The 24,544-nt window shown below is 54.8% G+C and overlaps 8 protein-coding genes across 8 annotated transcripts; 5 read left to right on the forward strand and 3 right to left on the reverse strand.

The window, feature by feature from the left end:
- Positions 1–2,739: 2,739 nt before the first annotated feature.
- Positions 2,740–3,764, forward strand: MYCGRDRAFT_104198 (uncharacterized protein; the record flags this gene model as incomplete). Its single annotated transcript, XM_003852998.1, has 6 exons — positions 2,740–2,907; positions 3,038–3,060; positions 3,129–3,259; positions 3,372–3,460; positions 3,522–3,611; positions 3,669–3,764. The coding sequence occupies 6 exons, from the start codon at positions 2,764–2,766 to the stop codon at positions 3,699–3,701; spliced, it is 510 nt and encodes a 169-aa protein (XP_003853046.1).
- A 287-nt stretch (positions 3,765–4,051) lies between these two features.
- On the forward strand, positions 4,052–6,697 carry MYCGRDRAFT_92652 (uncharacterized protein; the record flags this gene model as incomplete). The annotated part of the gene is made up of 3 exons (XM_003852999.1): positions 4,052–4,169; positions 4,234–6,474; positions 6,639–6,697. 3 exons carry the CDS (start codon positions 4,052–4,054, stop codon positions 6,695–6,697), a joined length of 2,418 nt encoding a protein of 805 aa, XP_003853047.1.
- Positions 6,698–7,051: 354 nt separating this feature from the next.
- MgVPS5 (Vacuolar protein sorting-associated protein Vps5) lies at positions 7,052–9,237 on the reverse strand (the record flags this gene model as incomplete). The annotated part of the gene is made up of 4 exons (XM_003853319.1): positions 7,052–7,454; positions 7,517–9,009; positions 9,067–9,135; positions 9,194–9,237. The coding sequence occupies 4 exons, from the start codon at positions 9,219–9,221 to the stop codon at positions 7,167–7,169; spliced, it is 1,878 nt and encodes a 625-aa protein (XP_003853367.1).
- A 321-nt stretch (positions 9,238–9,558) lies between these two features.
- MYCGRDRAFT_71278 (uncharacterized protein) lies at positions 9,559–11,321 on the reverse strand (the record flags this gene model as incomplete). The annotated part of the gene is made up of 2 exons (XM_003853318.1): positions 9,559–10,885; positions 10,939–11,321. The coding sequence occupies 2 exons, from the start codon at positions 11,319–11,321 to the stop codon at positions 9,559–9,561; spliced, it is 1,710 nt and encodes a 569-aa protein (XP_003853366.1).
- Positions 11,322–12,447: 1,126 nt separating this feature from the next.
- On the forward strand, positions 12,448–14,323 carry MYCGRDRAFT_92654 (uncharacterized protein; the record flags this gene model as incomplete). Its single annotated transcript, XM_003853000.1, has 4 exons — positions 12,448–12,711; positions 13,130–13,156; positions 13,335–13,709; positions 13,811–14,323. The coding sequence occupies 4 exons, from the start codon at positions 12,448–12,450 to the stop codon at positions 14,321–14,323; spliced, it is 1,179 nt and encodes a 392-aa protein (XP_003853048.1).
- A 448-nt stretch (positions 14,324–14,771) lies between these two features.
- Positions 14,772–16,292, forward strand: MYCGRDRAFT_104206 (uncharacterized protein; the record flags this gene model as incomplete). The annotated part of the gene is made up of 6 exons (XM_003853001.1): positions 14,772–15,203; positions 15,259–15,362; positions 15,416–15,647; positions 15,700–15,850; positions 15,903–16,020; positions 16,077–16,292. The coding sequence occupies 6 exons, from the start codon at positions 15,033–15,035 to the stop codon at positions 16,261–16,263; spliced, it is 963 nt and encodes a 320-aa protein (XP_003853049.1).
- A 2,464-nt stretch (positions 16,293–18,756) lies between these two features.
- MYCGRDRAFT_92656 (uncharacterized protein) lies at positions 18,757–20,387 on the reverse strand (the record flags this gene model as incomplete). The annotated part of the gene is made up of 3 exons (XM_003853317.1): positions 18,757–19,246; positions 19,913–20,103; positions 20,190–20,387. 3 exons carry the CDS (start codon positions 20,385–20,387, stop codon positions 18,757–18,759), a joined length of 879 nt encoding a protein of 292 aa, XP_003853365.1.
- Positions 20,388–22,235: 1,848 nt separating this feature from the next.
- MYCGRDRAFT_58167 (uncharacterized protein) lies at positions 22,236–24,496 on the forward strand (the record flags this gene model as incomplete). The annotated part of the gene is made up of 2 exons (XM_003853002.1): positions 22,236–23,020; positions 23,189–24,496. 2 exons carry the CDS (start codon positions 22,556–22,558, stop codon positions 24,335–24,337), a joined length of 1,614 nt encoding a protein of 537 aa, XP_003853050.1.
- Between the last annotated feature and the right edge of the window lie 48 nt (positions 24,497–24,544).

Here is a 24,544-nt window from a genome sequence, read left to right on the forward strand (position 1 = left end):
ATGTCGAGGCGGGAGAGGAAGAGGACGAAACCCCACCCAACGATACCGTTGAAAGTGCACTTGCATAGGATCTTCGGGAGGTCGCTGGCGATTTTAGCGATCGTGCAGGTCGCTTTGGGGTTGACATTGTATGGATCGCCGAAGGTGTTGTTCATACTGTATACCCTGTGGGTGGCATTCCTCATCTTTGCGTACTTGGCGTTGGAGTATCGGAACAAACCACGGATAGGAGCGGGAGGACCAGGACCGCATTCTGATTATCGTTCGGATTATTACTCGGACTATACTGGAAGCTACTTGAGTGGTAGTCGTACGGACGTCACGCGAGATCGGCGGGGAAGGAGTGAAGAGCACTCGAGCTGGGGCAAAAAGCTGCTGGCCGGCGCGGGTGCGTTTGGAGCGTATAAGTGGTTTCAAAACAGACGGGACAAGGGCCGTGGAGACAGAGACGATGAGTCGAGTGATAGTCGAAGTCGCATCCATCGTCCTGAAAGCACTCTTGGACCTGGAGATTCGACGATGACACCAACACCGTACGGCAGGGCGCAAACTCCTGCGAGGAGGAATTCGAGCAGACCCCCGCCGGCGGGAGGATATTCTGGACAGAGACCTCCAAGCCGAGGCGATCGTCATCGACCTGTTGCCTCCGAATCGTGGGACGACAGCGAAGTCTTTGACGAGAAACACAACGATCGAGCAGATCACACGTGGCGGAATCGCATCCTCGGAGCTGGAGCAGGACTCGCCGCTTTCCAGGGCGTCAAGAGTCTTTTCGGCAGCAAGAAGCGGCGGAAGGAAGGATATGTGGACTCGGATGTCAGCTACCACAGACCGCCCCCAGGGGGCGATCACAACTTTATCAGTCAGACGGATGTCTCGCGTGTTGAAGCAGGTCAAGCTCCGTTTTCGCCGGATGATCCCAGAAGACAGCATCAGTCGAATATGGCTGCTGTGACTCCCGTGACGCCCACAAGACGACCGCACGGAAGGCAGCATAGCGTGGACTCGTTTTCGGAGGAAGCCAGCTATGCGAGCCGTCCGCAAGGGCAGAGCGCAGGCAACGGCATGGGGCTCAAAGAAAGCATGGCCGTCATGGGCGCAATAGCAGGGCTCAAAGACTGGAATCGGCGGAGGAAAGACCGCATCGAGGACGAAAGGCAGGAAAGACTTCGACGTGAAGAGCTGGCGCATGAGGAGCAGTTCAATCGTCGCCATTCACATCGATACCCTAGACCTCAGGATGCGAGTGGGAGACGACACAGCAACTCGGGCACTGTTATGACTGGGCCGAGTGGACCCGATCAGCCTGGCAGTATGGCTCAAGGGTCACGACAGTCCTTCAGACCCGATCTCTCACATCCTCCATTGCCGGCAGCGGCTGGTGCGGTGCCTTTTGGAAGCGCTCCAACCGCTGAGCCTCATCCGCAACCGCCGTATCCTCAGCAAGCGTACCCGCCACAGCAACAACAGCAGACACAGACGCAGACGCAAAACACCACGGTCATGTTCGACCTGCCCCCACCACCCCCTGGACCACCGCCGAATACAGTCCGGCCAGACTACCAACCACCACCGCCCGGCTCACTACAAATGCCACAACCTGCAGTCAACCCGGACCCGTCGAGACTATTCTCAACCCAGAACTCAACCCACGACTTCGCGACCGGCGTCGCCACAGGCGCAGCAGCAGGCTACGCAGCCGGCCACCACCGCACCCATTCCGAATCACCTTCCCGGCACAGCCACAGAGACGACTCACGACCCAGACCACCACGACATGGCGGTGGTCGACGAAACAGCGACACCTCCGCTACCATGTCCCAGGCTAATACCGGCTCCATTGTACCGGGTGCCAGCCCTCCCGTCGCGGTAAAAGTCAATATGCACCCCGACGGCCGCCACGTCACCCTCCGCCGGCTGAACGAAGAAGAAGCCGCCGCCGAGCGGGCAGCGAGACGCAAAGAGCGCAAGAGCAGACGGAGCTCCAGTCTCAGCTCCGGCGGCGAAGAGGCCTTAGCTGGAACGGGACGATACCGTCGTGGCAGCGTCATGCGTCCTTCAAATCAGCAGCCCATCACTAATGTCCCGCCGCCTCCACCACACGGCATGTCGAGTTCAGCGCTCAATCGACCGAGCCCGGAGTTGAATCTGCCGGTCTTGTCGGCACCGTCGGGTTCAATGCAGGGTTATCCTCCGGTTGCTGCGACGGGACCGGCGGGCAGTGGTGCCTTTGGCAGTCCTCCGGGCGCGGGGACGGATATGGGTACGGGGACGGACGTTAGTGCTTTCGATAACAATCGGAGGAGGAGGAGGGCGGAGAGGGCGAGGAGGATGGAGGCTGCGAGGGGAGGAGGGGGAAGGGTCGAGTTTGAGTGATGGGATGTTGTTGACTGATTTTACGAGTGATGATGGGTGGGAGGGCGAGTGAGCGTTTCTTGGAGTGCTTGAATGTTCCAGCGATGCATTGCGTGTGAGTTGCCTCCAGTGGCAGCACGCTGGGCGAACGACATAGATGCGAGTGGGAGCGACATAATGATCATGACTTTGCATACGTTTGAAAGCTTCCGTCTGTAAGGTGTCAGTGATTGAGAGTGTTGTTTCCAGAGGGCACGGCTCCATTGCTCTCTATCCTCAACACGTGACTTTCGGCTTCGGCGCCGGGTTCACCCGTCAGGAACCTCAGAAAGCTCTCACCAACGCCAGACAGACAGCAGCGAGCCATTGAACGTCCAACATTTCACACCACACGCCCCGACATCCACCATGAACTCCCTTCGTGTCGCCCGAAGCGCCCTCCGCGCACGCCCTACCGCTTTCAAGGCCGCTGTTGCGGCTCCGGCTCTCAGGCGCGGATATGCCGATGTTGCGTCGGATAAGATTCAGTTGACGCTGGCTCTGCCTCATCAGGTGCGTTTTCTTTGTTGGGTGGAGGACTGGGGAGGGAATGGGAGGGGATGGAGGAGGAAGACCAGTGGAGAAAACCGAGGCAGAGACGAGTGTTGAGAGAATGCCGTGCTGACCAGCGTGTGTGTTATAGGCTGTCTACAAGTCGCAGGATGTGTACGTTCAAGAGCAATGACAACGGAGGTACGAAAGAGAGTGTGAGACTGATGAAGAGATTGAAACAGCGTCCAGGTCAACATCCCCGCCGAGTCCGGAGAGATGGGTGTGCTCGCCAGCCACGTTCCTTCGATCGAGCAGCTGAAGCCCGGTCTTGTGGAGGTGATTGAGGAGAATGGTGGGAGCAAGCAGTTTTTCTGTACGTCTCACGAATCCCGGAGGGCAGAATGAAACATATGGATCGCAAGAATGGGGAGACAAAGAGCAGAGCAGAGGATGGACAAGCTCACAATGCTAACACAGAATCGCAGTGTCTGGTGGCTTCGCAACCGTGCAGCCAGGCTCTGTCTTGAGCATCAACGCTGTGGAGGGATACCCGCTCGAGGACTTCAGCGCCGACGTGAGTAGAGAGATACGCATTTTGCTTGGTGAGGACAGCTATTGACATTTCTTCGCAACAGGCTGTGAGGAACCAGATCGCCGAGGCACAGAAGATTGCCCAGGGAGGTGGCAGTGAGCAGGACGTTGCTGAGGCTAAGATCGAGCTCGAGGTGAGTGCGCAGTGGTTTAATGATGTGTTGTGTTGTACTAATGAATTGATTTTGCAGGTTCTCGAGAGCCTTCAGGCATCTTTGAAGTAGACCATTCGCGTGTATATACCTCTCTGTAAACCATCTGAGCGCATGCGAGAAGTTTGAAGAAAGAACGTTTTAGAATCAGCCAACGAAGTAGGAAGAGCAAAAAGGCACTCGCGGCCTCGATCAACTGGGGCAAGCAGCGACTGCTGTCAACTGGCCACGCCTGGCACATTGTCCCATCTCGCCGGACACCTCAGTCTAGGACACGTCCTGATCGCTAACATTTCTTCACACGCGCCTCGAGTGTGGATTGACCTCCTTCTTTGGCCAGTGGCCATCTCACCATCGCTAGAGTCATTTCCTTCAAACACATGATACGCAACACCCGATAGTGACATTGTACGTGTCGCCAAATGCCCTTCTGGGTCCAGCCGTGCAAATCGGACTCCAGCGAACGAACCGCCAACTCGTCCGTTGGCGAACAAGAGTTGCAGATCGGTCGTTGCAATGCCGAAGTGGACGAAGAGAGCAGTGTGTTCGGATAGCGATGCAACAATGCCCGTACTGTAATGAGACTGACACATTTTCATTCCAGCGTGCGAACATTCGCCGAGCAGCAACAAACCTCTCCCAGAAGACATCGGACGCCAAGTCCATTACTGCGAGCAGCGGGTCCACTTACGCGACGACAGACTCTACGGTCAACTCGACGACGAGCAGGTGGGAGACACGGAGCATCGCATCGTCGGTCAAGAGCATTTGGCGCGGTCGGACACCACGCTCGACAAGGACAAATGGCTCGGGCGAGTCGGGTTTATCCCTCACGACTGTGGCGACGAATGGCTCGACGGCGTCGGCTCAGTCGCTCACGGGTGCTGCTGCTCGCGAATCGACAGTAAAAGAGGAGCCGGTTCCGCGGGAGGTGACCATCGAATCGTTGCAGTCACAGAACTTGTGGCACAGTCCGAAAGGCAAGAACGAGGAGCCTGCATCCGCACCACAAGTTACGCCGTCCAGACCGGCGTCACGGAGGCCATCAATGACTCCAATCGCCGAGTGCAGTACGTCTACAACGTCGATCAAGACAAAGGCGTCTACAGTCAAAGTGGCCCAAGCATCGCAACGCGGAAAGGTCTATCCAGCATCATTGGGTCGATTCTCGGAGGACCTGCCCCAAAGCGAGCCACAGGAGCAACACTCTTACGAGCCCAGTGGTACGGACAGCCGCGATTGGGAGTCGCAGGTGGCTTCGTACACTCCGAGCATCAGTACCAGAGCGACCACGCTGAAGAAGCGAACACGCATCAAGGCCAAAGTGCGATCCATCTGGATGGCGGTGTCGACGCCGAGCCGCCAAAACCGCAACGACCTGCCATCCGCACCAGCACAGTAAAGGTCGCCGATCGCGTGCGTAATCTTGAGTTGAAGCAAGTTCAGTCCAGGCAGACATTAAGGAAGAGCACAGCTGGAGACGGACCTCCTGAATTGCTTGGGAAGAGTGGAGATGGGAATGTTCCGTTGGTGTTCCCGTTGCATGTCAAAAGATTCGTCCGGAGACAACGCAATGGATCGCCTTTGAGACCTGAAACGCCATTGTACCAATCGGACCCGGATCAGAATTCCATCATACATTCACCACTTCCGCAGCGTACCATTCCGCAGATCAAAACTCCGAAGACCCCGGTGGCTTCATCCTCGCCCGGCATGCTGGCTGTAGAGAAATCTCGAGAAGGATGGAGCGAGGACAAAGCACTCGCAGTGTCACGCATTCGACCAAGCCCGTTCATGCATCTCCACGGAACTCGTGGACATTGCGTGAGACACGGTCGTAAATTGGGGCAGAGCAGAGCAGAGTTCCAAGGCACCAAGGAAATGTTTGAGAAGGGCAGAAGTGGTGCGTATATTCCTACCGGCTTGCTTGTTCGTCGTCAGATGGATGCGACGAGTCCGTGGCGTTTCACAGCCGGTCATAAATTGACGAAGACAGCAGACATCCAGCCGAAGTCTGAGAGCGATGCTTGCCCTGACTGCATCACTGAGTTGGGTATCCAGAAGAACGAGATCTCTCAAGCGACGATCAGCACTATTCGACAGAAGATCAAGCAGCAGCCGCCGACTGCCGCGCCGATTCCGCAAGAGACGGTTGTTGTGCAGCCACCGTTCAAGATTTCTGCGACACCACAGCCTCGAGCAGCCACGAAGCCTCCAGTCGTTCCTGTCACAAGGATTCCTGGCGAGCAGCCTGTTGTCCTCCACGCTCAAGGACTTTCTGAGGGAAGCGATGCCGGCGACCTTGTCACTGCTGCCGATCTTGGAGACGGGCTCGACGCCGTGATCTTGGAACGAGGCGGGAGGCTTGAACGGGTCATCATGAACGCACGAAAAGGACCACCCAACGCTGAAGCGATGGAGAAGCTTTCCAAGGAGCTCATCTTGGTCTCCAATGCCATTGCCGCCGCCAATCTCAATCCGAGCCACTCGCAGGTTGATGGAGCATCACCCGTGGGCAACGATAGAGCAATGGTCGTCGACACACGTCATGGTCGACAGCAATCTATGCCCGAGCTCCTTAGCATGATCGACGAGGCCGCAGGCGGACTTAATTTAGGCATTGCTCGAGCTCGGGGGGATGTTCAGTCAACTGATTCAGAGCTTCTTACCACGAGGGATGATGTCCGCGAACGATCACAGTCTCTTCTGACCACAGACGCGGTCAGCATTGTTCACGAGGTCAGCAGTGGCTCTGCCCTCTCTCCAGAATCACGTATCGCAAATCGTCAACGGCTGGACCAAGACATCGCCGCGGTGCGATCTCACATTGGTCCATTCGCTGCCGGTCAGAGAAACGACGCCCCCGCAGGCAATGCTCTGCCGTGTCGCACCGTTCACTGGCCAGTACCCGGTGCTCCTACGCTCCACATCAATAGTCCACCTCCTCTGAAGCGCAGCGATTCTGACTTAGCACGTGTTGCATCGCCGGACCTACCTATCAAGATCCAGATCGATTCATCTACGTCCACGCCAACCCTAACACCAGACGCCACACTGACCAGACATGATCCTATTCCACCACCTACATCGCCGCTCCTCTCACCTGCACTTTTCACTCCATCGACCTGTGCCTCCACGCCGGAAGCCAGCCCGATTCTCCTAAAGCCCGATACGCCCTATCCGCAAGTCGCAACGACGTCCAGACTTCAAGCTCCATCCTCCGTCACTGGAATATGGCCTACTTTACCTTCGCAAGCTCGTGCGGACACGCAGGTCATTCGCGCGGCGATGCGCATGGAGAAGAATAAGACCGCACAGGAAGCTGCTGCTACGGAACGGGCGGTCAGGAAGCAGAGGCAGGTTAGTGCGCAGGCGAGAAAGGCGTTGAGCTAGAGTGAATATGACTACTGTACCTGTGATGTGACTTTTGAGTGCTTCTTTGTCATGTATCTGGCGTTTGGCTCGTCTATTTAGTGATTCACCGACCTGCGTCTGCAATCATATCTCAACTGTTCGACCAATTCAAGTAGAATGCCTCTACGACTCAATCTCCTGCGAACTACGCAGAGCCTCCTGCATCGTCTGCTCGCTGTCAGCTCCAAAGCCCTCGCTCTCATGCACAGTAGTCCCAGAAAGCCGCGATTCATCCCCGTCGTGCGAGCCATTCTCGGCGTGCTCTGCATCGAGCTGAGCAGTTGCCGCTTCGCGACGAAGCTGAGCATCAGACTTTGGCTGTGGATCGGCCACCACGCCGGCGGGCATGAGTGGCGGGCCATCCTCGTCGCTGTCGAGTTGGAGGAGGTAGGTTTCCCATAGTTCGATGAGCTGTGAAAATGAAAATCATCAGTATTCCGTGCGCGTAATCTCCGAGCTTCTGCACCACGTACCTCTTTCTGTGCCTCGATTGCACTCTCCAGGAACGTCTCAACTCCACTCTTGAAGTCTTCCACTTTCTCCCGCTCGAAACGATCCAATTCCGTACGCATCAATCGACCCATGTCCTCAAACAGCAAGCGGCTGGCGTGAACTCTCCTCTCCGCATCGTTGACGTCCGCTTGCATCTGGCCGATGCGATCTTGCTGCGAGCGCCCGGCTCTGAGGAGTTTGTCTTGCTGTTTCTTGATCTCTTGAAGTTTTGACTCCGCCGAGTGCCAGGAGTGGTAGGCTTTCTGTCGCTGCTCGAAGGACTTCTTGACGGAGCCGATGAGCCGGATGTATTCGTCGATCACGATGCCGAGGGTGAGAATGTCTTGCATGGCTTGACGCTGGTACAGTTCTTGGATCCGCAGCTGGAGGTCGCCGAGGGATTCGAGAGGTCCGGATAAGCTAGGAGAGAGCTCGACGGCTGCGAGGTTGTGTAGAGAAATGCTGAAGTCGCCGCATGCATCTGAAAGACCTTTTCGCTGCGCAACAACTGTGTCTGTGCTCTTCTGCAGCGCTTTGAGCTGGTTCTCCAACGCATCCAAGTAGATCCGTCGGTCGTGGAACCAGTCGTCGTGCTCGACGAACTTGTTGCTTGATCCTACACTTCCAAGACCAATGCTCGACATGATGCCTTTCGACTCGCTTCCGCCGAGAAGAGGATCCTTTCCTGAGTGCTTGATGGCCACGTTGAATGTCTCGCTCTCCAAGAAGATCTTGAGGTCTCCGTCGCTTTGCAGTATAGGGTGGGCCGCGATCTTGTTTATCATACGCTCCAATGCCATTCTTCTTGACTCCACGAAGTTGTTGTCAAAGCGACCCATCGCTTGCTTTTCTGGTGGGGGTGGTACCACCACACCTGGATTGTTGTCGTGCATTCGTTCGTATAGCCAGAGAAAGTCCCGGTATCGTCTTGTCACGGTGAAGCTGGAGTTCATGTACGCCTTTGAGGAAGTCCGTGTGATGACACTGTACACTGTGTGACTTGTTGCCGCATTGCCCACGGTATGAGGATCGCCGACTGTTATTGAAAATGTCGGCTTTGATGCCTGCTCCACGGAGACTGAAGGTTGCGCCTGCCTGACCCGACCATCAAACTCCGTAGGCTGTACTGGCGGCGGTATGCGCGGACCACCATACAGCGAAGATGCCACATCGTCATCGTAGTCTGGGCCACGCAGCGATGAGCCAGACGCGGAAGTGGTTGGCCGGCTGCTGGCGGATTGTCTTGTGCGGGACGCGAGCTCTTTCACTGGTGGTGTAGGCGCGACTGGCTCTTCAACAGGCTCTTGGCCTAGAGGACCTAGCGGTCCCATGGAGTCATCCAGACTCTCGAGTGTGGTCGATTGCGCGAGGGCTACATGTCGGCGTGGGGTTCGGGATTTGGATGGAGCTGGCTTCACGCCTGCGGCGATGTTCGGAGTCGATTGCGAGAGAGAGGGCGAGGCAGGCATCGGATCTTCATATGTGGTAAGTCACTGCTGCAAATCGTGGCTCGACAATGGTGTTTCCATACCGGACGTGGCCTGCGCATCTTCTGCTGCCTTGACAAGGCTGTGGTGGGAGTGACTGCGAGATGGGACATCTGTTGCACGCAAACGCGGTCAGTACGGTATCACGACAATGCTTCTGTTTATTCGTACCGTCCCACGGTGAGCTTCCCTCATCCATTGCGTCCCACGGGTTGATGATCTGGTTGAAGTGGGCCATGTCTTCAGCGACGCTCGAGGTCCACCTCAGCTTAGCGGGACAGTTCCGTGATCGACGAGGTGCGTGTTCAATCAACTTCGTGGTCTCTCGGTCTCGATTTTTCGATAGATGTTGGTTGTCAGAATACCTCAAGAGCACCCATGACTCTACGTATTGGGGCCATATGAGCCGGGCGTGGTTGGTTTCGTGCATGGATCACCTTGCTTTGACCTCATCAATCACTACTTGACGCCAAACTACCAGATATACGGAAAATCATGCTATCGATCATGACATTTGGGCTAACTAACCACACCTACTACTTCGCCTTTCCGTTCGCCTGCTCTTCCTCAGCCGCTTCCCACACGCACCGATCACACATGCAGTCTCCTCCGAGGGCACCCGAAGCCCACTCCCTTCGATCCTTGACCGACAGCTCAATATCACAATAGTGATTCAACACCTCCTCACCCTTCTTTATGCCGGCCCGTGACTTCACGACTTTCTTCCCGTCCCGGCCAGTCCAAGGAACCCTCTCGTCAGTCGACCAGAATTTGATGCTTCCACCCCACTCCCAACGGACATTCGGGTCACAGCTGTGGTTGGCGAGACACCACATTGGGTGCACGGCGCTGACCTCGGGACCACGTATTGCCGTTCCTCCAGTGCCCGATAGTCTGGCTGATGCGGTTCCTCGGAACTTGGCATACAAAGTGTTGAAAACCCACACGTCGTATTGTGGATTGGCGAAGATGTCGATGTCCATCTTTTCCAGCATGTGGAATGGAAGCCGAATGTTGTACTGGAAAGAGAACGGCAATCGTCGTGGCACAAGACAAGAGTCGGGACTGAGGAAGTCCTTGTATGGCAGCTTGTCGCTGGCCTCCGGGCTCAGATCTCCCCAGATGAAGCGCACCTCAGGTAGGTCAAGTGGATGCCACTCTACGGTCTCTGACATGGCAAGAGCACGCAGAAGCAGCAGGGCATAGAGCGAGTCTGCAGCTTCTGCAGGGGGGACGTCTTTCGCGATGGCCTCGACGTCTTTGCCGCAAAGAGCGTCGTGGTATGTGTCGACCGCCGCTTCCCAGCACCACTGGCTGCAGAACACGACTTCGCAATCGGAGCAGACCACAACTTTGGCAGCGTCCGGACTGTCCAGTGGAGGGATGTCGCCGCTGCAAGCGTCACACAGTGCGTCTTGGAGTCGGTTGTTGGCGGTGAGCATGGACGTTTCGTTGAGAATGACCTCGCCTGGTTCGATATCTTCCTTGGCAAAGACACCAAGCTGAGTGACGACCTCTCGCGGGTCGCCATTGAGGACGGGCAGAGCTACCGCCCGTACTTCCAACTTGTCTGAGACATCCTCCATCATCTCATTCAGATTGTCAAGGCGGTTCAGCCGGTCGGGCTCGTAGATGTTCCAAGGATAGTGCTCTCTTCGCACCCAGCCGTTGTCCGAAAATTCCCAGGGTCGTTCGTGATGATTCTCGGGCATCCCCGGCATATTCCGAATTTTTAAGAAGAGATCTCCAAATATGTCCGCAAGCTCATCGTCGTCGAGGAACATTTGGATGCCCTGACAAAGATAGATGTGCGCTGACCTATAGCATTCACACAGCAGAAGACTTCTGGTCAGAATGCGGTACCTATTCCAGGTCAGCGATGATTGAATGACGGACCAGCAACACAAATGGCTTACATGATCAGCCGGTAATGTTCTCTCAGCCACAGCGTCAGCTCGATGTCAAGAGCCGTGTCGCTGTCAGGAGTAGCCGTTTCACCATCTTCAGCGTTCATGGCCTCCTTGATGATACGAATACGCTCCTCAAGTGGTTGCTGCTGGATGACCAGCTTCAAGGAGTCTGAAGCAGCTTCATGATACTCGTCGGCCTCGTCGTCCAACGCATCCGAAAGTAAGATCGCTTTATAGCAAGCACCGGCTGCCAGGTCGGGGTATCCAAGGCCAAGATACTCCTGAGCGATGCAGACATATAAAGGGAGATTGTAAGGATCGACCTTGACGTGCACATGAGCAGCCTCGAGTCTTCGCAATCGGACGTCTTTCGTAATAGCAGGGTTCATGGTCTATTAAGTGTCAGCCACGGGAGGCGCTGGACAACAGCATGCAGCCAAGCATATCGCTTTAGTTGAATTTTGTACACACCTCTGGATAACTGATGCTGGATCGAAGGCCCAGGACCTGCTTGCGGATCTCACTCCGAGCATGCACATCTTCGCTTGGATCTGAAAACTCTCGCCTGGCGCCTCCTGCAATAGGACTCCCATCCTGTGGCTCAGCTGCAGCAGGCGTCTGGGATTCTGCTTTTGGAGGTTCCTCATTTGCGTTGCTCTTGGTCTTGGAAGCGAACAGACTATACGATTGCAGGGTCTGGTTCAGGCGTGCCAGAGCGCTGTCGACGCTGTCTATCGATGCTTTGTATTGGTCCATGTTCGGGTCGAGACTTGTATCCAATAGAACGAGCTTGAAATTTTTGAACTTGTAGTTTTGGACGAAGAATCTTGGAGCGACGTCGGTTAAAGGGCATTGCTAGGCGGTACGGAACTGTCCGCCGCTATTGTGCTTAGTCAGTCCATTCCCGTCTCTCGACTGAAGCTGACTTGTCGATGATACATTGTGCTACTTGTCAATACCCTGGCCTGGACGCGAGCATTGTACGTGTCTTGTTCGCGCTTTCCGACACGGGATCTTCATGCTCAGCATAAGCCATCCCGAATCGTTTCCGTCGCCTTTCAATCCATTACAACAATGACCGGGCATATTACAGCTCCGTCGACCATTATTGTTGTACGGTATGGCTAGCATCCAAGGTTCACGGAGAAAAGATGCGAAGTCTGCATCGCCGCCTGTGCTTCTGCGTACCTGCCTCAATTGCCATCGGGCGAAAATCAGATGTGATCGATCTTCTGAAAGTGGCTCATGCACACGGTAAATCTGAGCAAAGCTGTTGAATGGACACGGATCTAACACTCAAGAAGCTGTGCGCGACTCAAGAAGCCATGTAGCTCCAAGCCTGCTCGCCGGCGTCCAAACAACTCCCAACGAGACCTGTACGTATTCAAGTGTTTGACGATGGGCGCCATAGTTGACAAAAGGCAGGCGTATTGAAGCCCTTGAGTCTCATATCCAGCAGCTGCTTGGAAGTACAAGCTCAATTGAAGTTCGTCAGTCCACGTGTACATCAACATAATGCTGGCTGACATCGGCGCTCAGAACAAGAATGTTGACAGCAATGGCCCCAGCCCCGATAACGCTTCGTCTGCAAGGAGGCAGCCAAGCACACCGCTTGTCCCAGACCCGATAGAGACTCCGGCTGGCGCTGGTCAATTACTCTCACTGACGCCTTCGACGGAGTCTGATGCCGTCGCTATGGGCCTGCTATCGACAGAAGCTGCCAGAACCTTGTTACAGCGCTTCAAAACTACACTCACACCGCATTTCCCATTTGTCGTTGTAGCTTCCGAAGTCTCACTTGAGATACTCCAGGACACAAGACCTTTCCTCTTGCTATGTATCATCGCTGCGGCCTCATACGATGACGTGGTCCTCCAGCGTCGTCTTGGCCGGCAAGTTCAGCATTGCATTGCCGGTAGGATGATATACCGCAACGCCATCTCTCTCGAGACGCTTCAAGGTCTTCTGATTCACATTGCGTGGTGTCAATATCATCCCCGACCACGGAGCTACACCCAATACCTTCAGCTGGCTATCGGGATTGTCGTCGACTTACGCTTTGATCGAAAGCCTCAATCTCGACCATGGAAAACTCGTCTGAATCCGACTGACACCACCCAGCCAAAGGGATACCTCGAACTTGACGAGCAAAGGGCTGTAGTTGGCTGCTACTATCTCTGCTCCACTGTTTCGACAGTGCTACAGAAGACTTGCACATTTCCCTGTAAGCATGGCCTCATTACCGCACACTCAAGGTCTGGCAGCTGACGTAACTTTTCTTCAAGGGACACAGCACATTGAAGATTGTTGCAGATCTCTGGACCACCAGAAACAGTACTTGACGGCAAGTGTCAACATGAGGTACAGCCGGAACTAGCGTGACAGCGATTGATAGTTGACAGGACAAGTACATTCTGCCAATCGTCCAAATCCAACACACGATGGAACAAGCCGACGCATCCGACCACGACGAGCGCGAGGTTCTCAAGTCCACTCACCTTACTCAACTCATTCTGTGTCTCGAGACGATCAAAGGTGCTCTCCTTTTCCCTTTGGCGGAGAGTGCCATGTTGACAATGCACCTTCACACTGGGATCGTACACGCCTGCCATACGAATGTTTGTACTGATGCTGCGCTGAACCTCCTGCCAACGGACGAGAGATGGCCTCAGTGGCGACTGGACGCACTCAGTACAGGGCTCATCGCCGCGAAATCGTCGCTCTCGTGCTTCCTATCGCTACCACTTGGGCACGAAAAATCTTTCAACAACTCTGAGGTACGCATATCCTAGTGATGCAGCCATGAAACGGTAGCTCCAGGCTCGCCTCTTGATCTGAATCTTTCCCGTGAGTGCGCTGACCTTCATGTGATTATCAGTGGATACAATTGGGGTTTGTGACGACGTGTGCAGCTAGACTAGCTGCATTGTCGAGCCAGAAAGTCATTCGCCAAGAAACGCACCATCTGCGGCGCTTTCTAGGCATATCAGACGGTCTCAAAGACACCATCCGCCGCTTGGAGTCGCTCAGTACATCGACTGCCGATGACGATGGCGAGAGAGATGTCTTCTACCATTATCGGCAGCGCGTACAGCGGATCCAAGCATGGTTTCAGGCGCAGCAGGAGCGTGTCCAGCGAGAATCGATGCAAACCGTTTCTGACACGGCCGATGCGGCCGCCTGGAACGGCAGTGCTAGGCAGCAACTCCCGCTTGCATCTAGTGGCGCACAGCGCGCATGGAATCCAGGCCAGGCGCTGCCTCAGGACTCGCCGGTCCTGCCCATGGATATTGCCTGGCGCGAAGGAGATTTGTTCGACTGGCTGCCGGATGATCTCATGGACATGGAGAACTTCGGACAAACCTTTCCATTTGATGCAGAGGGCACGTGAATGCGAAACATACAAACAAACTTCAACAACAGAGATGCCTATCGCTGACTCGAGACACCACTCTTTGTCTCTCGGTACTATGTCTAGGCCATCATAGCACGCGGAGGAGATCCATATCACAATGTGCGAAAGATGGTCTGAACAAGATTGCGAACCGTCTGAATCCGCTCGCGTCCAGCGTCTCGAATTTCTGGATATCACGAGCTGCGTATGGACGGCTTTAGTGAACGCAACCAGCGGGAAGGATTCGCAGCGCATATCAGGCTCCAGAATTGAAGGATTTGAAGGAAGCGACCGCGTCCTGTTCTCTTACTGCGCCTCAAGCACAACGAAGCTTTTGACCGGCCGCTGTCAACCGAAACCTGCAGCCGCTCCCCGAATGTGCCTTTCTTGAGATCTGCGAGATCCAATGAGATACTCACGAAGGAGCGTCAAGAATGGCTCAAGCCCATCTACTCCGTCCGTGTCTTGGCAAAAGCGGACGGAGTAAGCGATCAAGTCCGTACTGATATGAGCACTTTGATGTGCCTATATACCGGTGCCTAGAAAGTCTGAAGATGCTTTTAACGCTCAAGACGACTCTCCTGCATCTTCCGATTGCGTCTAGTTCACCTCCCGATTGCCCTTCATACGAACCGACGACTTGGATGCACCATTGCACAGCAAACCTCCTTACTACTCGCCGAACCCATTTCGCGATTCCTCAAGCATGTCTAATGGTATGGAACATCCGTTCGACGACTGCAAGATCGGCACCTGTCCCATGAGCGAAGCAAATTTCACATACATTCCGGATTTGGCTGGCAATGTTGCCTATCTCACGATCTTCGCTGTGATCCTGGTCCCGCAATTGTACTTTGGCATCCGGTACAAGACATGGGTGGGCCTTGGCGAATTCATGCCCGCTGCTGGAGGACGCTGATGTGAAGGTGTAGGGATACTTTGTCGGCATGGTCGGTGGCATCGTCCTCGAGATCATCGGATATGTGGGAAGGGTGCAATTGCATTTCAACCCGTTCCCGTTCGATCCCTTCTTGTTGTGGGTTCTCCGTACTCCAATTGAAGCTCTTGAATGTGCACTGACGTTGATAGGTACCTCATCTGCCTTACCATCGGACCAGCTTTCCTCTCTGCAGCAATCTACCTCTGCTTGGGCCGCATCGTAGTCGTGTATGGCGAAGGCATCTCTCGCGTTCAGCCTCGTGCCTACAGTATCCTCTTCATCAGCTGCGACTTCTTATCACTGGTACTCCAAGCTGCCGGCGGAGCTTTGGCGGCGACGGGCGATACCCCGGCTGATGGTCAAACCGGTGTCAACATCATGGTACGTATCATGGTCTGAAAAGTAGGAACATCGCATGCTGACGAGAACACAGATCGCCGGTCTCTCCACCCAAGTCGTCTCACTTCTTCTGTTCATAATTCTCGGCGCCGAATTTGCCTGGCGTGTACGGAAACATCCCGACCAGCTCGACGAACGGTTCAAGTCTCTCCGCAACACGAAGTTGTGGACGATGTTTCTCGTTGGTGCGACGACTTTCCGTCTATCTCGAGGTGAAACGCTGATGCAAGTTCTCAGGTCTCGCAGTGGCTACTGTTACGATCTTTATCCGTTGTGTATTCCGAGTTGCCGAGCTCAGTTCCGGTTTCCATGGAGAGCTTTTCAACGATGAGGCGGCTTTCATGGTGCTCGAAGGGTGAGTCGAACATGCTCAGTAGTTTTGCGACGTGTGACTTTGCTGACAGATCCAAGGCCGATGATCATAATTGCTTGCATCTGTCTGACCATCTTCCATCCGGGACTGATCTTCAGAAATACTCTGGCAGACACGAACTGGAGCCTACGACGGAAGAAGCAGGCTTGCTATGCACACCGAAGGCTTGACCCCGTGGAGCTGACTAGCGATGTCGGCGTGAGCGAGGATAAGGCGTCGCACTGACGTCGCAGCGTCGCTCGGTAGCATGTTTGCGACGAGCAGGACGCAATGCCGTATCAGCGGGTGGACACTATCGCTCGATGCCACCAGGTAGACCGCCTTGTGTTCATTGTCGGAGGAGAAAGACAAGAGACAGCGCACCAGATCGGAGATGGATCGCAGCGGCTGCACAGATTTCAATGGCATCGACGCCGACTCAGCGGCAAAGTCGGTCAGAAGCTGCGGAGGTAACGGACAGTGTAGCAGTTTGAGGTCGCTGTATCTCTAACAACCAAGCACCGTTCCGGAGTCGTGTCCGCTCCCCATCTTCACTTCTTCCGATTTCATCGTAGATCTGCAATGGATCAGCGCAGTTCGCCGAGTCATCTAAGTTCGAACAGCACAACACTCCTCTTCTTCGGTGTCTCGAACACATGACAGCGTCCAAACTTCAGACGCTGTCGATGAGAGGATCGAATGATTTCAAAAGCCGTTTTCTCTCACCATCGTTCGAACCCTGCATTTTGGTCAACAATAAGGATACGCCACTCACGATCTGCCGATCCGGGACTTGTCGTGGAGGGTTTGGGAAGTGAACTCTGCCGCGTGCGTGGCAGTCACGTCATTTTTTGTGTGTGCGTGCCGCTTAGACTGCAGAACGCCAGCGACCTGCCACAGTAGGTCGCAATGAACAGTGAAAACCACGCTAGCAATGCCCCACAAAGTGAGGAACCGGCAGCGACATAACGCAACAACAAGCAGTCGGACCGCTACGAAAGTTGCACTATTGTACGAGTTGCAATTTGGTTGCTTCGTCTTCCAGCTTTTACCGCGAGAAAAGGCCGTACCTAGAAAGAATTACAATGTGGGTGAGGTTTTCGGGGGTGACGATCTTTTCACTGTTTATTGCGACCTACTGTGTGCTGCCCTGCAGGTCGAGCCGCACTCGCAACCGAGATCTACATTGCTCCGTCGAGAAGACTCTTCGCTTCGTAATCAGAGTGCAAAGGATCTTCAGGCTAAGTCGGAAGTGCGTCCGCCATCTCGATTGACCACTTGCGTTGAGGGGTCCGAGGAACGGGCTCCGCTCGGCGTTTGTCGGGCCTGCGAAGACCGATATGCCGTTGTATGCGCGTGCAGCATACCCATCGGCTCGATCTGCTTGCTTCAAGAGATCACAGAATTTCACGACGAGTAGTGAATGGGACGTTGCTCTCTTGCTTCGATAGTCCGTCCGAGAAAGCCAAGATGAAACAATCTGAAGCTTCAGCTTGGCGATGGTCTCTTTCGCACGTCCTCCAACTCTAACCGTCCGATCGGGTTCAGCCATCTGCGATGTGCAAGGCTCTAATGGCAATAAAGAACGAAGGGTACCTTGATCATGTCGCGTCCTCCTCCATCGCGATCTCACTCAAACGCGTGGTCGCTGTCACGACAACGACAGAAGAGCAGTACTCATCGCACGGTAATTCTCATGTCATCGAGTGCGCGTCCGTCGCATCCAAGGACGGCACGCTGGTTCATAGAGCAGTCGCATCGACTTCAAGGAGCTGCATCGGTGGCGAGCAGAGCTTCCGAGACGGTATGTCCGTTCCTTCTTCCTCTCTACTGACACATCGTAGATTCGTGTCAACGTCCAAGAGACAAGCCCGGCTCGGCACCTGTGAGTCAGGTTCCAACGTGAAAAGTCGTTCGTCACACAAAGGCGTATTTGCCGCTTGAGGCACAGGATCGTGAGATGCAGTCCCGCATCGCCGATATGTGGCTGACGTTTGGAGGACCGGATCTTGGCTCCGCTCATGCGGACCCGGCAAAACGTGTCGCAAGCGTGCCAGGTGGGACCTGTCGCCGGAGCGGGGCGGGGCATTTGTCTGTGATCACTGATCAACCATGGCATTTGAGTCGTGGGACCACGAGTTGCACGAGTTTGATGAAAATGTGAAACTTTCTCTGTTGTGGAATGTGGTGATGAGAATGAATGGAACGACAATTTTGTGATGAGAAACGTGAATCGTTAAATACTAATCGAACGTCGTTGTCTTCTCGATGCCAGCATTTCCCAATTAAAAACAGCTCATTCTCGTAACAAGATGCAAGTCGCTCAAATCGCTCGAGAGGGTATCTTTGTATCGTGAACCGTCGTCCGTCAAGTCGTAATCGTACAGGAAATTGTCGGCAGCACTCGCTGCTTCGACGAAATGTGCAAAAGATGTGTCAAACACCTTCGCTTCGAGATCTCCTCCCACCCTTGCCCCTCAACGGCAGTGGTGCTGAATCCATGCGGAGGAAGTTCGGCAGAGTCCAGCAATGCCTAGATGCATATGGTAACCAAGTTGGATGCAGGCGCTACGTCAAGGTAGTGGAGCGTGATTCGCACCACCCTGTTGGCAGAAGTGCAGATCGGATGGTCGTTCCTTGTGGATAGCTGTCCAGGTGGATTGGTTTGTCCAGATAGATGGTTTTGGTAGTTGGCTGAATAGCAATGGTTCGGTTGATGAGCATCGCGAGCATGTTCTTTCATCCCTTGGGAATCATGCCGACGATGCTAGCGCATCGATTGCAGTACCACAGGTTGAGGCCGTAACGCATCATGTTCTTGTCTTGACCGGTCTTCCAGTCAATGCTCGATGCTCGGTGGCATCGTGAGCAGCGAGCAAACTCAGGAGAAGAGTACAGCGCGGAGTTCGCTGAGGACGAAGAGGAGCTGTCTGATGATGTGGAGTCGTCGCTGGTGACGTGAAGTACGTTCTGAATGTGTTGAGGTCGCGATGGTGTGTGCGACGCAGAGGTCTGCATTTGCATGAAGCTGCCAGTAGAAGCCATGGTAGAAGTCGGAGTGATCGAAGGTCGCGGCGCCAGAAGAGAATGTACTTGTACTGATGGGGCCGGTGAATAGTAAGGAGAGTCGGCAGGTAGATGTTCGGTGTTGATATCGACGGAGAGAACGTCGGCAGTGTTGTTGGCCCGTGGTGTAATGGAGAAGTAGTCAGGTAGGCAATCCACGTCACTGCATGGAGTCGCTAACATGTTCTGCGAGATTCATAGATCCTTGGAATGCGTGTCGGTGTGCATCGCGCGGCCACAGACCGGGAGCAGCGAAGTATAAGAAGGAGGTACTGTGGCATGGCATCGAGATTTTGGTAGGGCCATCTTCGATCCGATACGACTCCGACGGTGCATGGCCAATCGCCGAGCTCAAATCAAGCAGGAGGTGGCTCCTACAGGAACGTTCTGCAAAGACGCCGGTAAAAACCCTCAGCCACCATCGAGATGTCGCAAAGCGATCGAGGCCTTGAAGCCCGGCGAAGTTTGGGCGAATCTCCCGTTGGTGTGGGCGGATGGGGCGGGTCACCAACGCCGGGTTTCCGTGGCCCCCAGGCTCATTGGTCCATCGGCTTCATCATCACAGACAAGCCAAGCCAAGGCGGATGTTCCTCACAGCCGGGATGCGACCTGCTCGTATGCCATCGATCGAACTCGGTGTCCTTGTTTTCACCACACCATTGACCCTGAGGGCGTTTGCCGCTCACAAATGGATTTCAACCCAGCTCCACCACCACCCTGTCGCTTAGATCGAATCGACCCTGCTGCAAGGCGGAGGCAGTTTTGCAAGGCTCCCGCCATGGCGGCCGCGGTGAATAAAACAGCCTTGTGACAGCTCAGCTCAGCTCACGCCAGCAGGATTGGGCCGCGCTGCAGATTCCCAGGCAGACGAATACCAGCAGCCCACCGAGACCAGACCAGGCTCTGATCGCAGGCACACTTCGCAGCGCCGTCCGACTGTCGCTCTGGCATGCGCGTAATCAAGCACGAGGAGTATCGCACAGTTTGTGTCGTGGACGCCGAGCGGCCCTTGATCCGCTGCTGCAGCCACAGTATTCAACAGAGCTGCATCCACATGTCACATGTGACATGCACGCTCGACCGGACCATTGCCCGGCGATTCTTACGGCGTCGACGAGCTCCGAAAGAATATCCCAAACCTTGACTCCTGGAATGGCGCGTTTGAGAAGATTCGGTCTCGCTCCGGCCTTTGGAATCTTCACGATCGGGAGATTGTCCGGGGCGGACCGTCTTGTCGGATGTTCTTGGTCAGAGCCTAGACCGGTCTTATCATCGCCGGCTCGAACCTCGGACAACCGTTTCATGGCGAAATATGTGGTTTCAACTGCCGCAAACTTGGACCTTTCCCGCAGCGTTGCCGTAAACATCGCGCGATGTTGTGTTTGGCAAAGCAAACAGCTATTCCTTCGTGGCTTGACCGTCGCAGCTGCTCGCCTCGATCGCTTCGCGCCAGGCACATCAACCAGATCATGTGCAGTGGACATCGACACAAGCGCTGAGATCGAACCACTTTCCCAAGGCATCACTCCAAGGGGCGTTCACCTGTACGCCAGAACACTGCGACCGCTCCCAACCGCAAGCGCGCAACATACAGCAATTGAAGGGCGTTAGCCAGGATGAAGCCACCATCTCCACCATCGGCTGACTGTTTCAAGGAGCAAAGCACAACCGCGCCACAGCGCCATGCCCGGTGTATTTCGCTCAGCTCACATGCGCTGTCACATTTGCCTTGTGCCACTGCTATCACAGCCTGGTCTAGAACGTTGTACCTTCGCCGATTCCTGCACTCATATACACGGTCCCTGGACTTTTGCAAGCGCTCATGCAAATCACACGTTCCAATTACGTTTCAGGTCGGACCGCCGCCCGGTAGGGCTTTGTGGTCGCAATGGTCCGGACCACGGTGCACATTCCCCTGCATATAAAGGGTGCGTTGCGTGGCTTCGCAGCTCTCACGAACTATCCTCGAGAGCGTGGCAGTGCGTTCTAGACCCGGCTCCCCTCGGCTCACTCGACTGAGCGTCGACAAGGCCGAACGCTGTTGTGCAGACCATACCTTGCGATCGCGTTTCCAAGTCGCCTTTGGCCTCACGATCGCAATGCTCCGGGCCAGCGAAGCAAATCTCCTGCGTCCCAGGCCTCGTTCTGTGGCTTCACAACTTTGACAAAACAACGCTCCGACGCACGACACACAGCTCCAGACCGAACCTACCTCAGTCGCTGGGACGAGGATCTAGAAGCATCGACGCGAGCAGAGCAGTTCAAGTTCGACTCATTCTGTGTCGGCGACTCCGCGGGGCGAAACGGCAAGCCCTCTCACCAACCGTCCACATTATCAGCTGACTGCTTTTTCAGCTCATGGCTTCTTCCGGCAGGCTCTCATCATGCGCGTTTATTTGATCGCAGTCACGGCATCGCCGACGCATCTCCACAAGCCTTCAAGCCTCGCGGCTGTACTGCGACTTGTTGGCATGCATGTTCGCAGTCTACGCCTAGACCCAAGTAATATCCCGTGAAGCGTCTCATTGATCAGGCTCGAACTTCGCCCACGGCTTAGATTCTCCTCGTGAGCAGCCTTGCTCAATCATGGGACCTGACGCCTTCACCACCTAACAGCTCTAGATGCTTGCCTCAGCTGATGCTCGACAACTTTCGCCATCCACTTTGCTATATAGCAGCAGCGTACCAAGCCACGGCCGTATCGATCGTTCTAGGCACTTTGCGAATAGCATGATGCCGCATTGGAGCTAGACCGTACGATTGGAGCGTGCCGAATGCCGTGTACATTGATTGAGAGGTGCCGGGGAGCATTGAAATCGTCGTGTCCCTGCGGAAGAGAACTGAACAGCAGGCTTGTTGCTGTGATAGCATCTGTGAATAATCATAGGTGAGTTGAGAAATGAGCAGTGGCCTGATCATACAGTGGCCTGACCATACAGTGGCCTGGATGATTGGTCGAGGATGAAGATGGAGATGGTGATGGTGATGGCGATTCGAAGAAGGTGCGCAGGCAGGTGACATGTGCAAGGTTCCTCGATAGGAACCATCGCCGTAATGTAGCTTTGAGTGTCCATAGCTCCGGATGTGTTCTTTGCCCAGATCGGCTTGCGACTCGCTTATATTGCTGCACTTCAAAGCGAGTTTCCTGCTGCGTGAGATATCTACATCGATTGTTTGACGGAGCATAGGACTGCATACTGCTGCTGAGATGACAATTTACTCATTGCTGAAAACTCGGTGACGTGGAGAGCTTCGAGCTTTGGGCTGCCGACTCGCAACACGTCACTACCACCTTCGTCGTGGACGCAAACATGCTAAGGTACTTTGACCGCGACATCTCTTCCGTGCGTCCAATCCAGCAAGATGACTCCTTGAGGGCGTGTGGCCCTTGAACATCCACGGAGCAACGAGATACAGACTACCATTATCGAACCACGCGGCCAGGCTCCAGCTACCGCTACCGACAAACGACATGGCACGCATCTTTCCCAAACTCACGGCCAATACGTTACAAGCCACGACCTATCTCCTCGGAGTCGCCCTCTTCTCCATCGCATTCCTGGTCTTCCTCAACAGCAGCATTTCATTTGTGGTCACAGACGTCATCGGACGGAAGGAAGGACTTGGAGATGCGGCAGGCACACTCAGTTTCTTCGACGAGTTACTCGCACTAATCGCATGTCCACTATGGGGTCTTTTGAGCGACAGGATTGGCGTACGATACGTGGCGGTGGCAGGATACTTCATTGTGGCAATCAGTCTGGTGTCGTTGGTACAGAGCACAAACGTCTATCCAGAGCTGCTGGTAGGCAGACTTGGATTCAGCGTGGGAGCGGCGGCGTGCAGCACAATGGTCACGGCGGTTCTGCCGTCTATGATGGCTGAGAGGAGTGGGAAAGACAAAAAAGATGAGGAGCATACGGTCACAAATGGAGAAGTTGCGAGGCTACGTGAAGAGGCGCGTCCCGATAGTCGCGGAGCTCATGCTCCATCGCCAAGCGTGAACAGCGAGCTCACAATCACGCCGACACGATACGCTTCAAGCTCGCGGAGCCGAGGGTCTCCGCGCAACGCGCCGGACGATGCAGACGCATTGGCGGCTGAGGCAGGCACGTCTCAGCTTGCTGGACTGGTAGGAATGTTCACAGGGGCTGGCGCTTTACTCGCATTGGGCCTCTTTCTACCACTGCCTGCACACTTCCAAAGCGGCGGCTATGGGCCAGCACAAAGCGTACAGATTAGCTTCTACATCGTCGGAGCAGTTGCGATTTGCGTTGCCATTTTCGTCTTCTTCGGACTGCGCAACTTGCCCGGCGAAGAGCATAAAAGTCTTTCCGCACTGCTACGACCTCCATACGACGAAACGACTAGCGTAGACCAGGAAGGCCACACGCACATCACCCTCTCTCCCGCCCCCTCCTACCTCACTCTCGCCAAAGAAGCTCTTCTCCTCGGCTTCACCGACTCCTCCATCGGACTCGGCTACCTCGGCGGCTTCGTCGCCCGCGCATCCTCTGTCGCCATCAGCCTATTCATTCCCCTGTTCGTCAATGCATACTTCAAACGCACGGGTCTCTGCACCAACAACCCGGACAATCTCGACGACATTAAGCGTAATTGCGAGCGCGCCTATAAAGTCGCCGCTGCTCTGACCGGCATTGGTGAATTGGCAGCTCTTCTCTGCGCACCCATCTTCGGCTGGTTGGGAGGTCGCGCTGTACGAGGCAAGTCGGAGTGGCCGTTGCTCGTTGCTGCGCTCGTCGGTATCGTGGGATATGTGAGCTTCGGACTGCTGAAGAACCCGGACGCTTTCCACGGAGATCAAGGATCATACGCTTTCTTGTCTGTGATTTGCATCGGGCTGAGCCAGATCGGAGCAATCGTCTGCTCGCTTGGTCTGTTGAGTCGGGCGGTCAACAGGGATGGGAAGCATCCCGGTGGTAAAGGAACAGTACGGCAGAGCGAAGTCGGACCTATCGAAGGCGACGAGACGGCTGCTCTACTCCCTGGAACGAATTCCGCCGGCGCAAGTGGGAGAATCGATCGTTCGCGGCTGAAAGGCAGCATAGCAGGAATGTACAGTCTTGCTGGTGGAGCAGGCATCTTGCTCCTCTCGAAGCTGGGTGGCAAGCTATTCGATACATGGACGGTGGGCGCTCCATTTTTCCTCATGGCTATTTTCAATGGACTTCTGGCAGCTGGGATTCTACTTGTCAGTGGTGCTGCGACGCTGTCGAGGAACGGGGCAGAGTAGTGCTTTCAGGCTGGAGCAGTCCAAACAGCAGTAGTGATGACCTTAATGAACTGCTCATTTGATGCACTTAACGAGGAACGAGTGGCTAGAATATTGGCGGCGATTATAACAGGTAGCTGAGACCTGCCAAGGAATGGTGAATTCAAGATCGTTGCATTCATTACGACTCAATCTGCGAGCACGCTTTTTATTTGGCCCTCAAACTCA

This window comes from Zymoseptoria tritici, chromosome 4, assembly GCF_000219625.1.
Source record: "Zymoseptoria tritici IPO323 chromosome 4, whole genome shotgun sequence".
Classification (NCBI taxonomy): Eukaryota; Fungi; Ascomycota; class Dothideomycetes; order Mycosphaerellales; family Mycosphaerellaceae; genus Zymoseptoria; species Zymoseptoria tritici.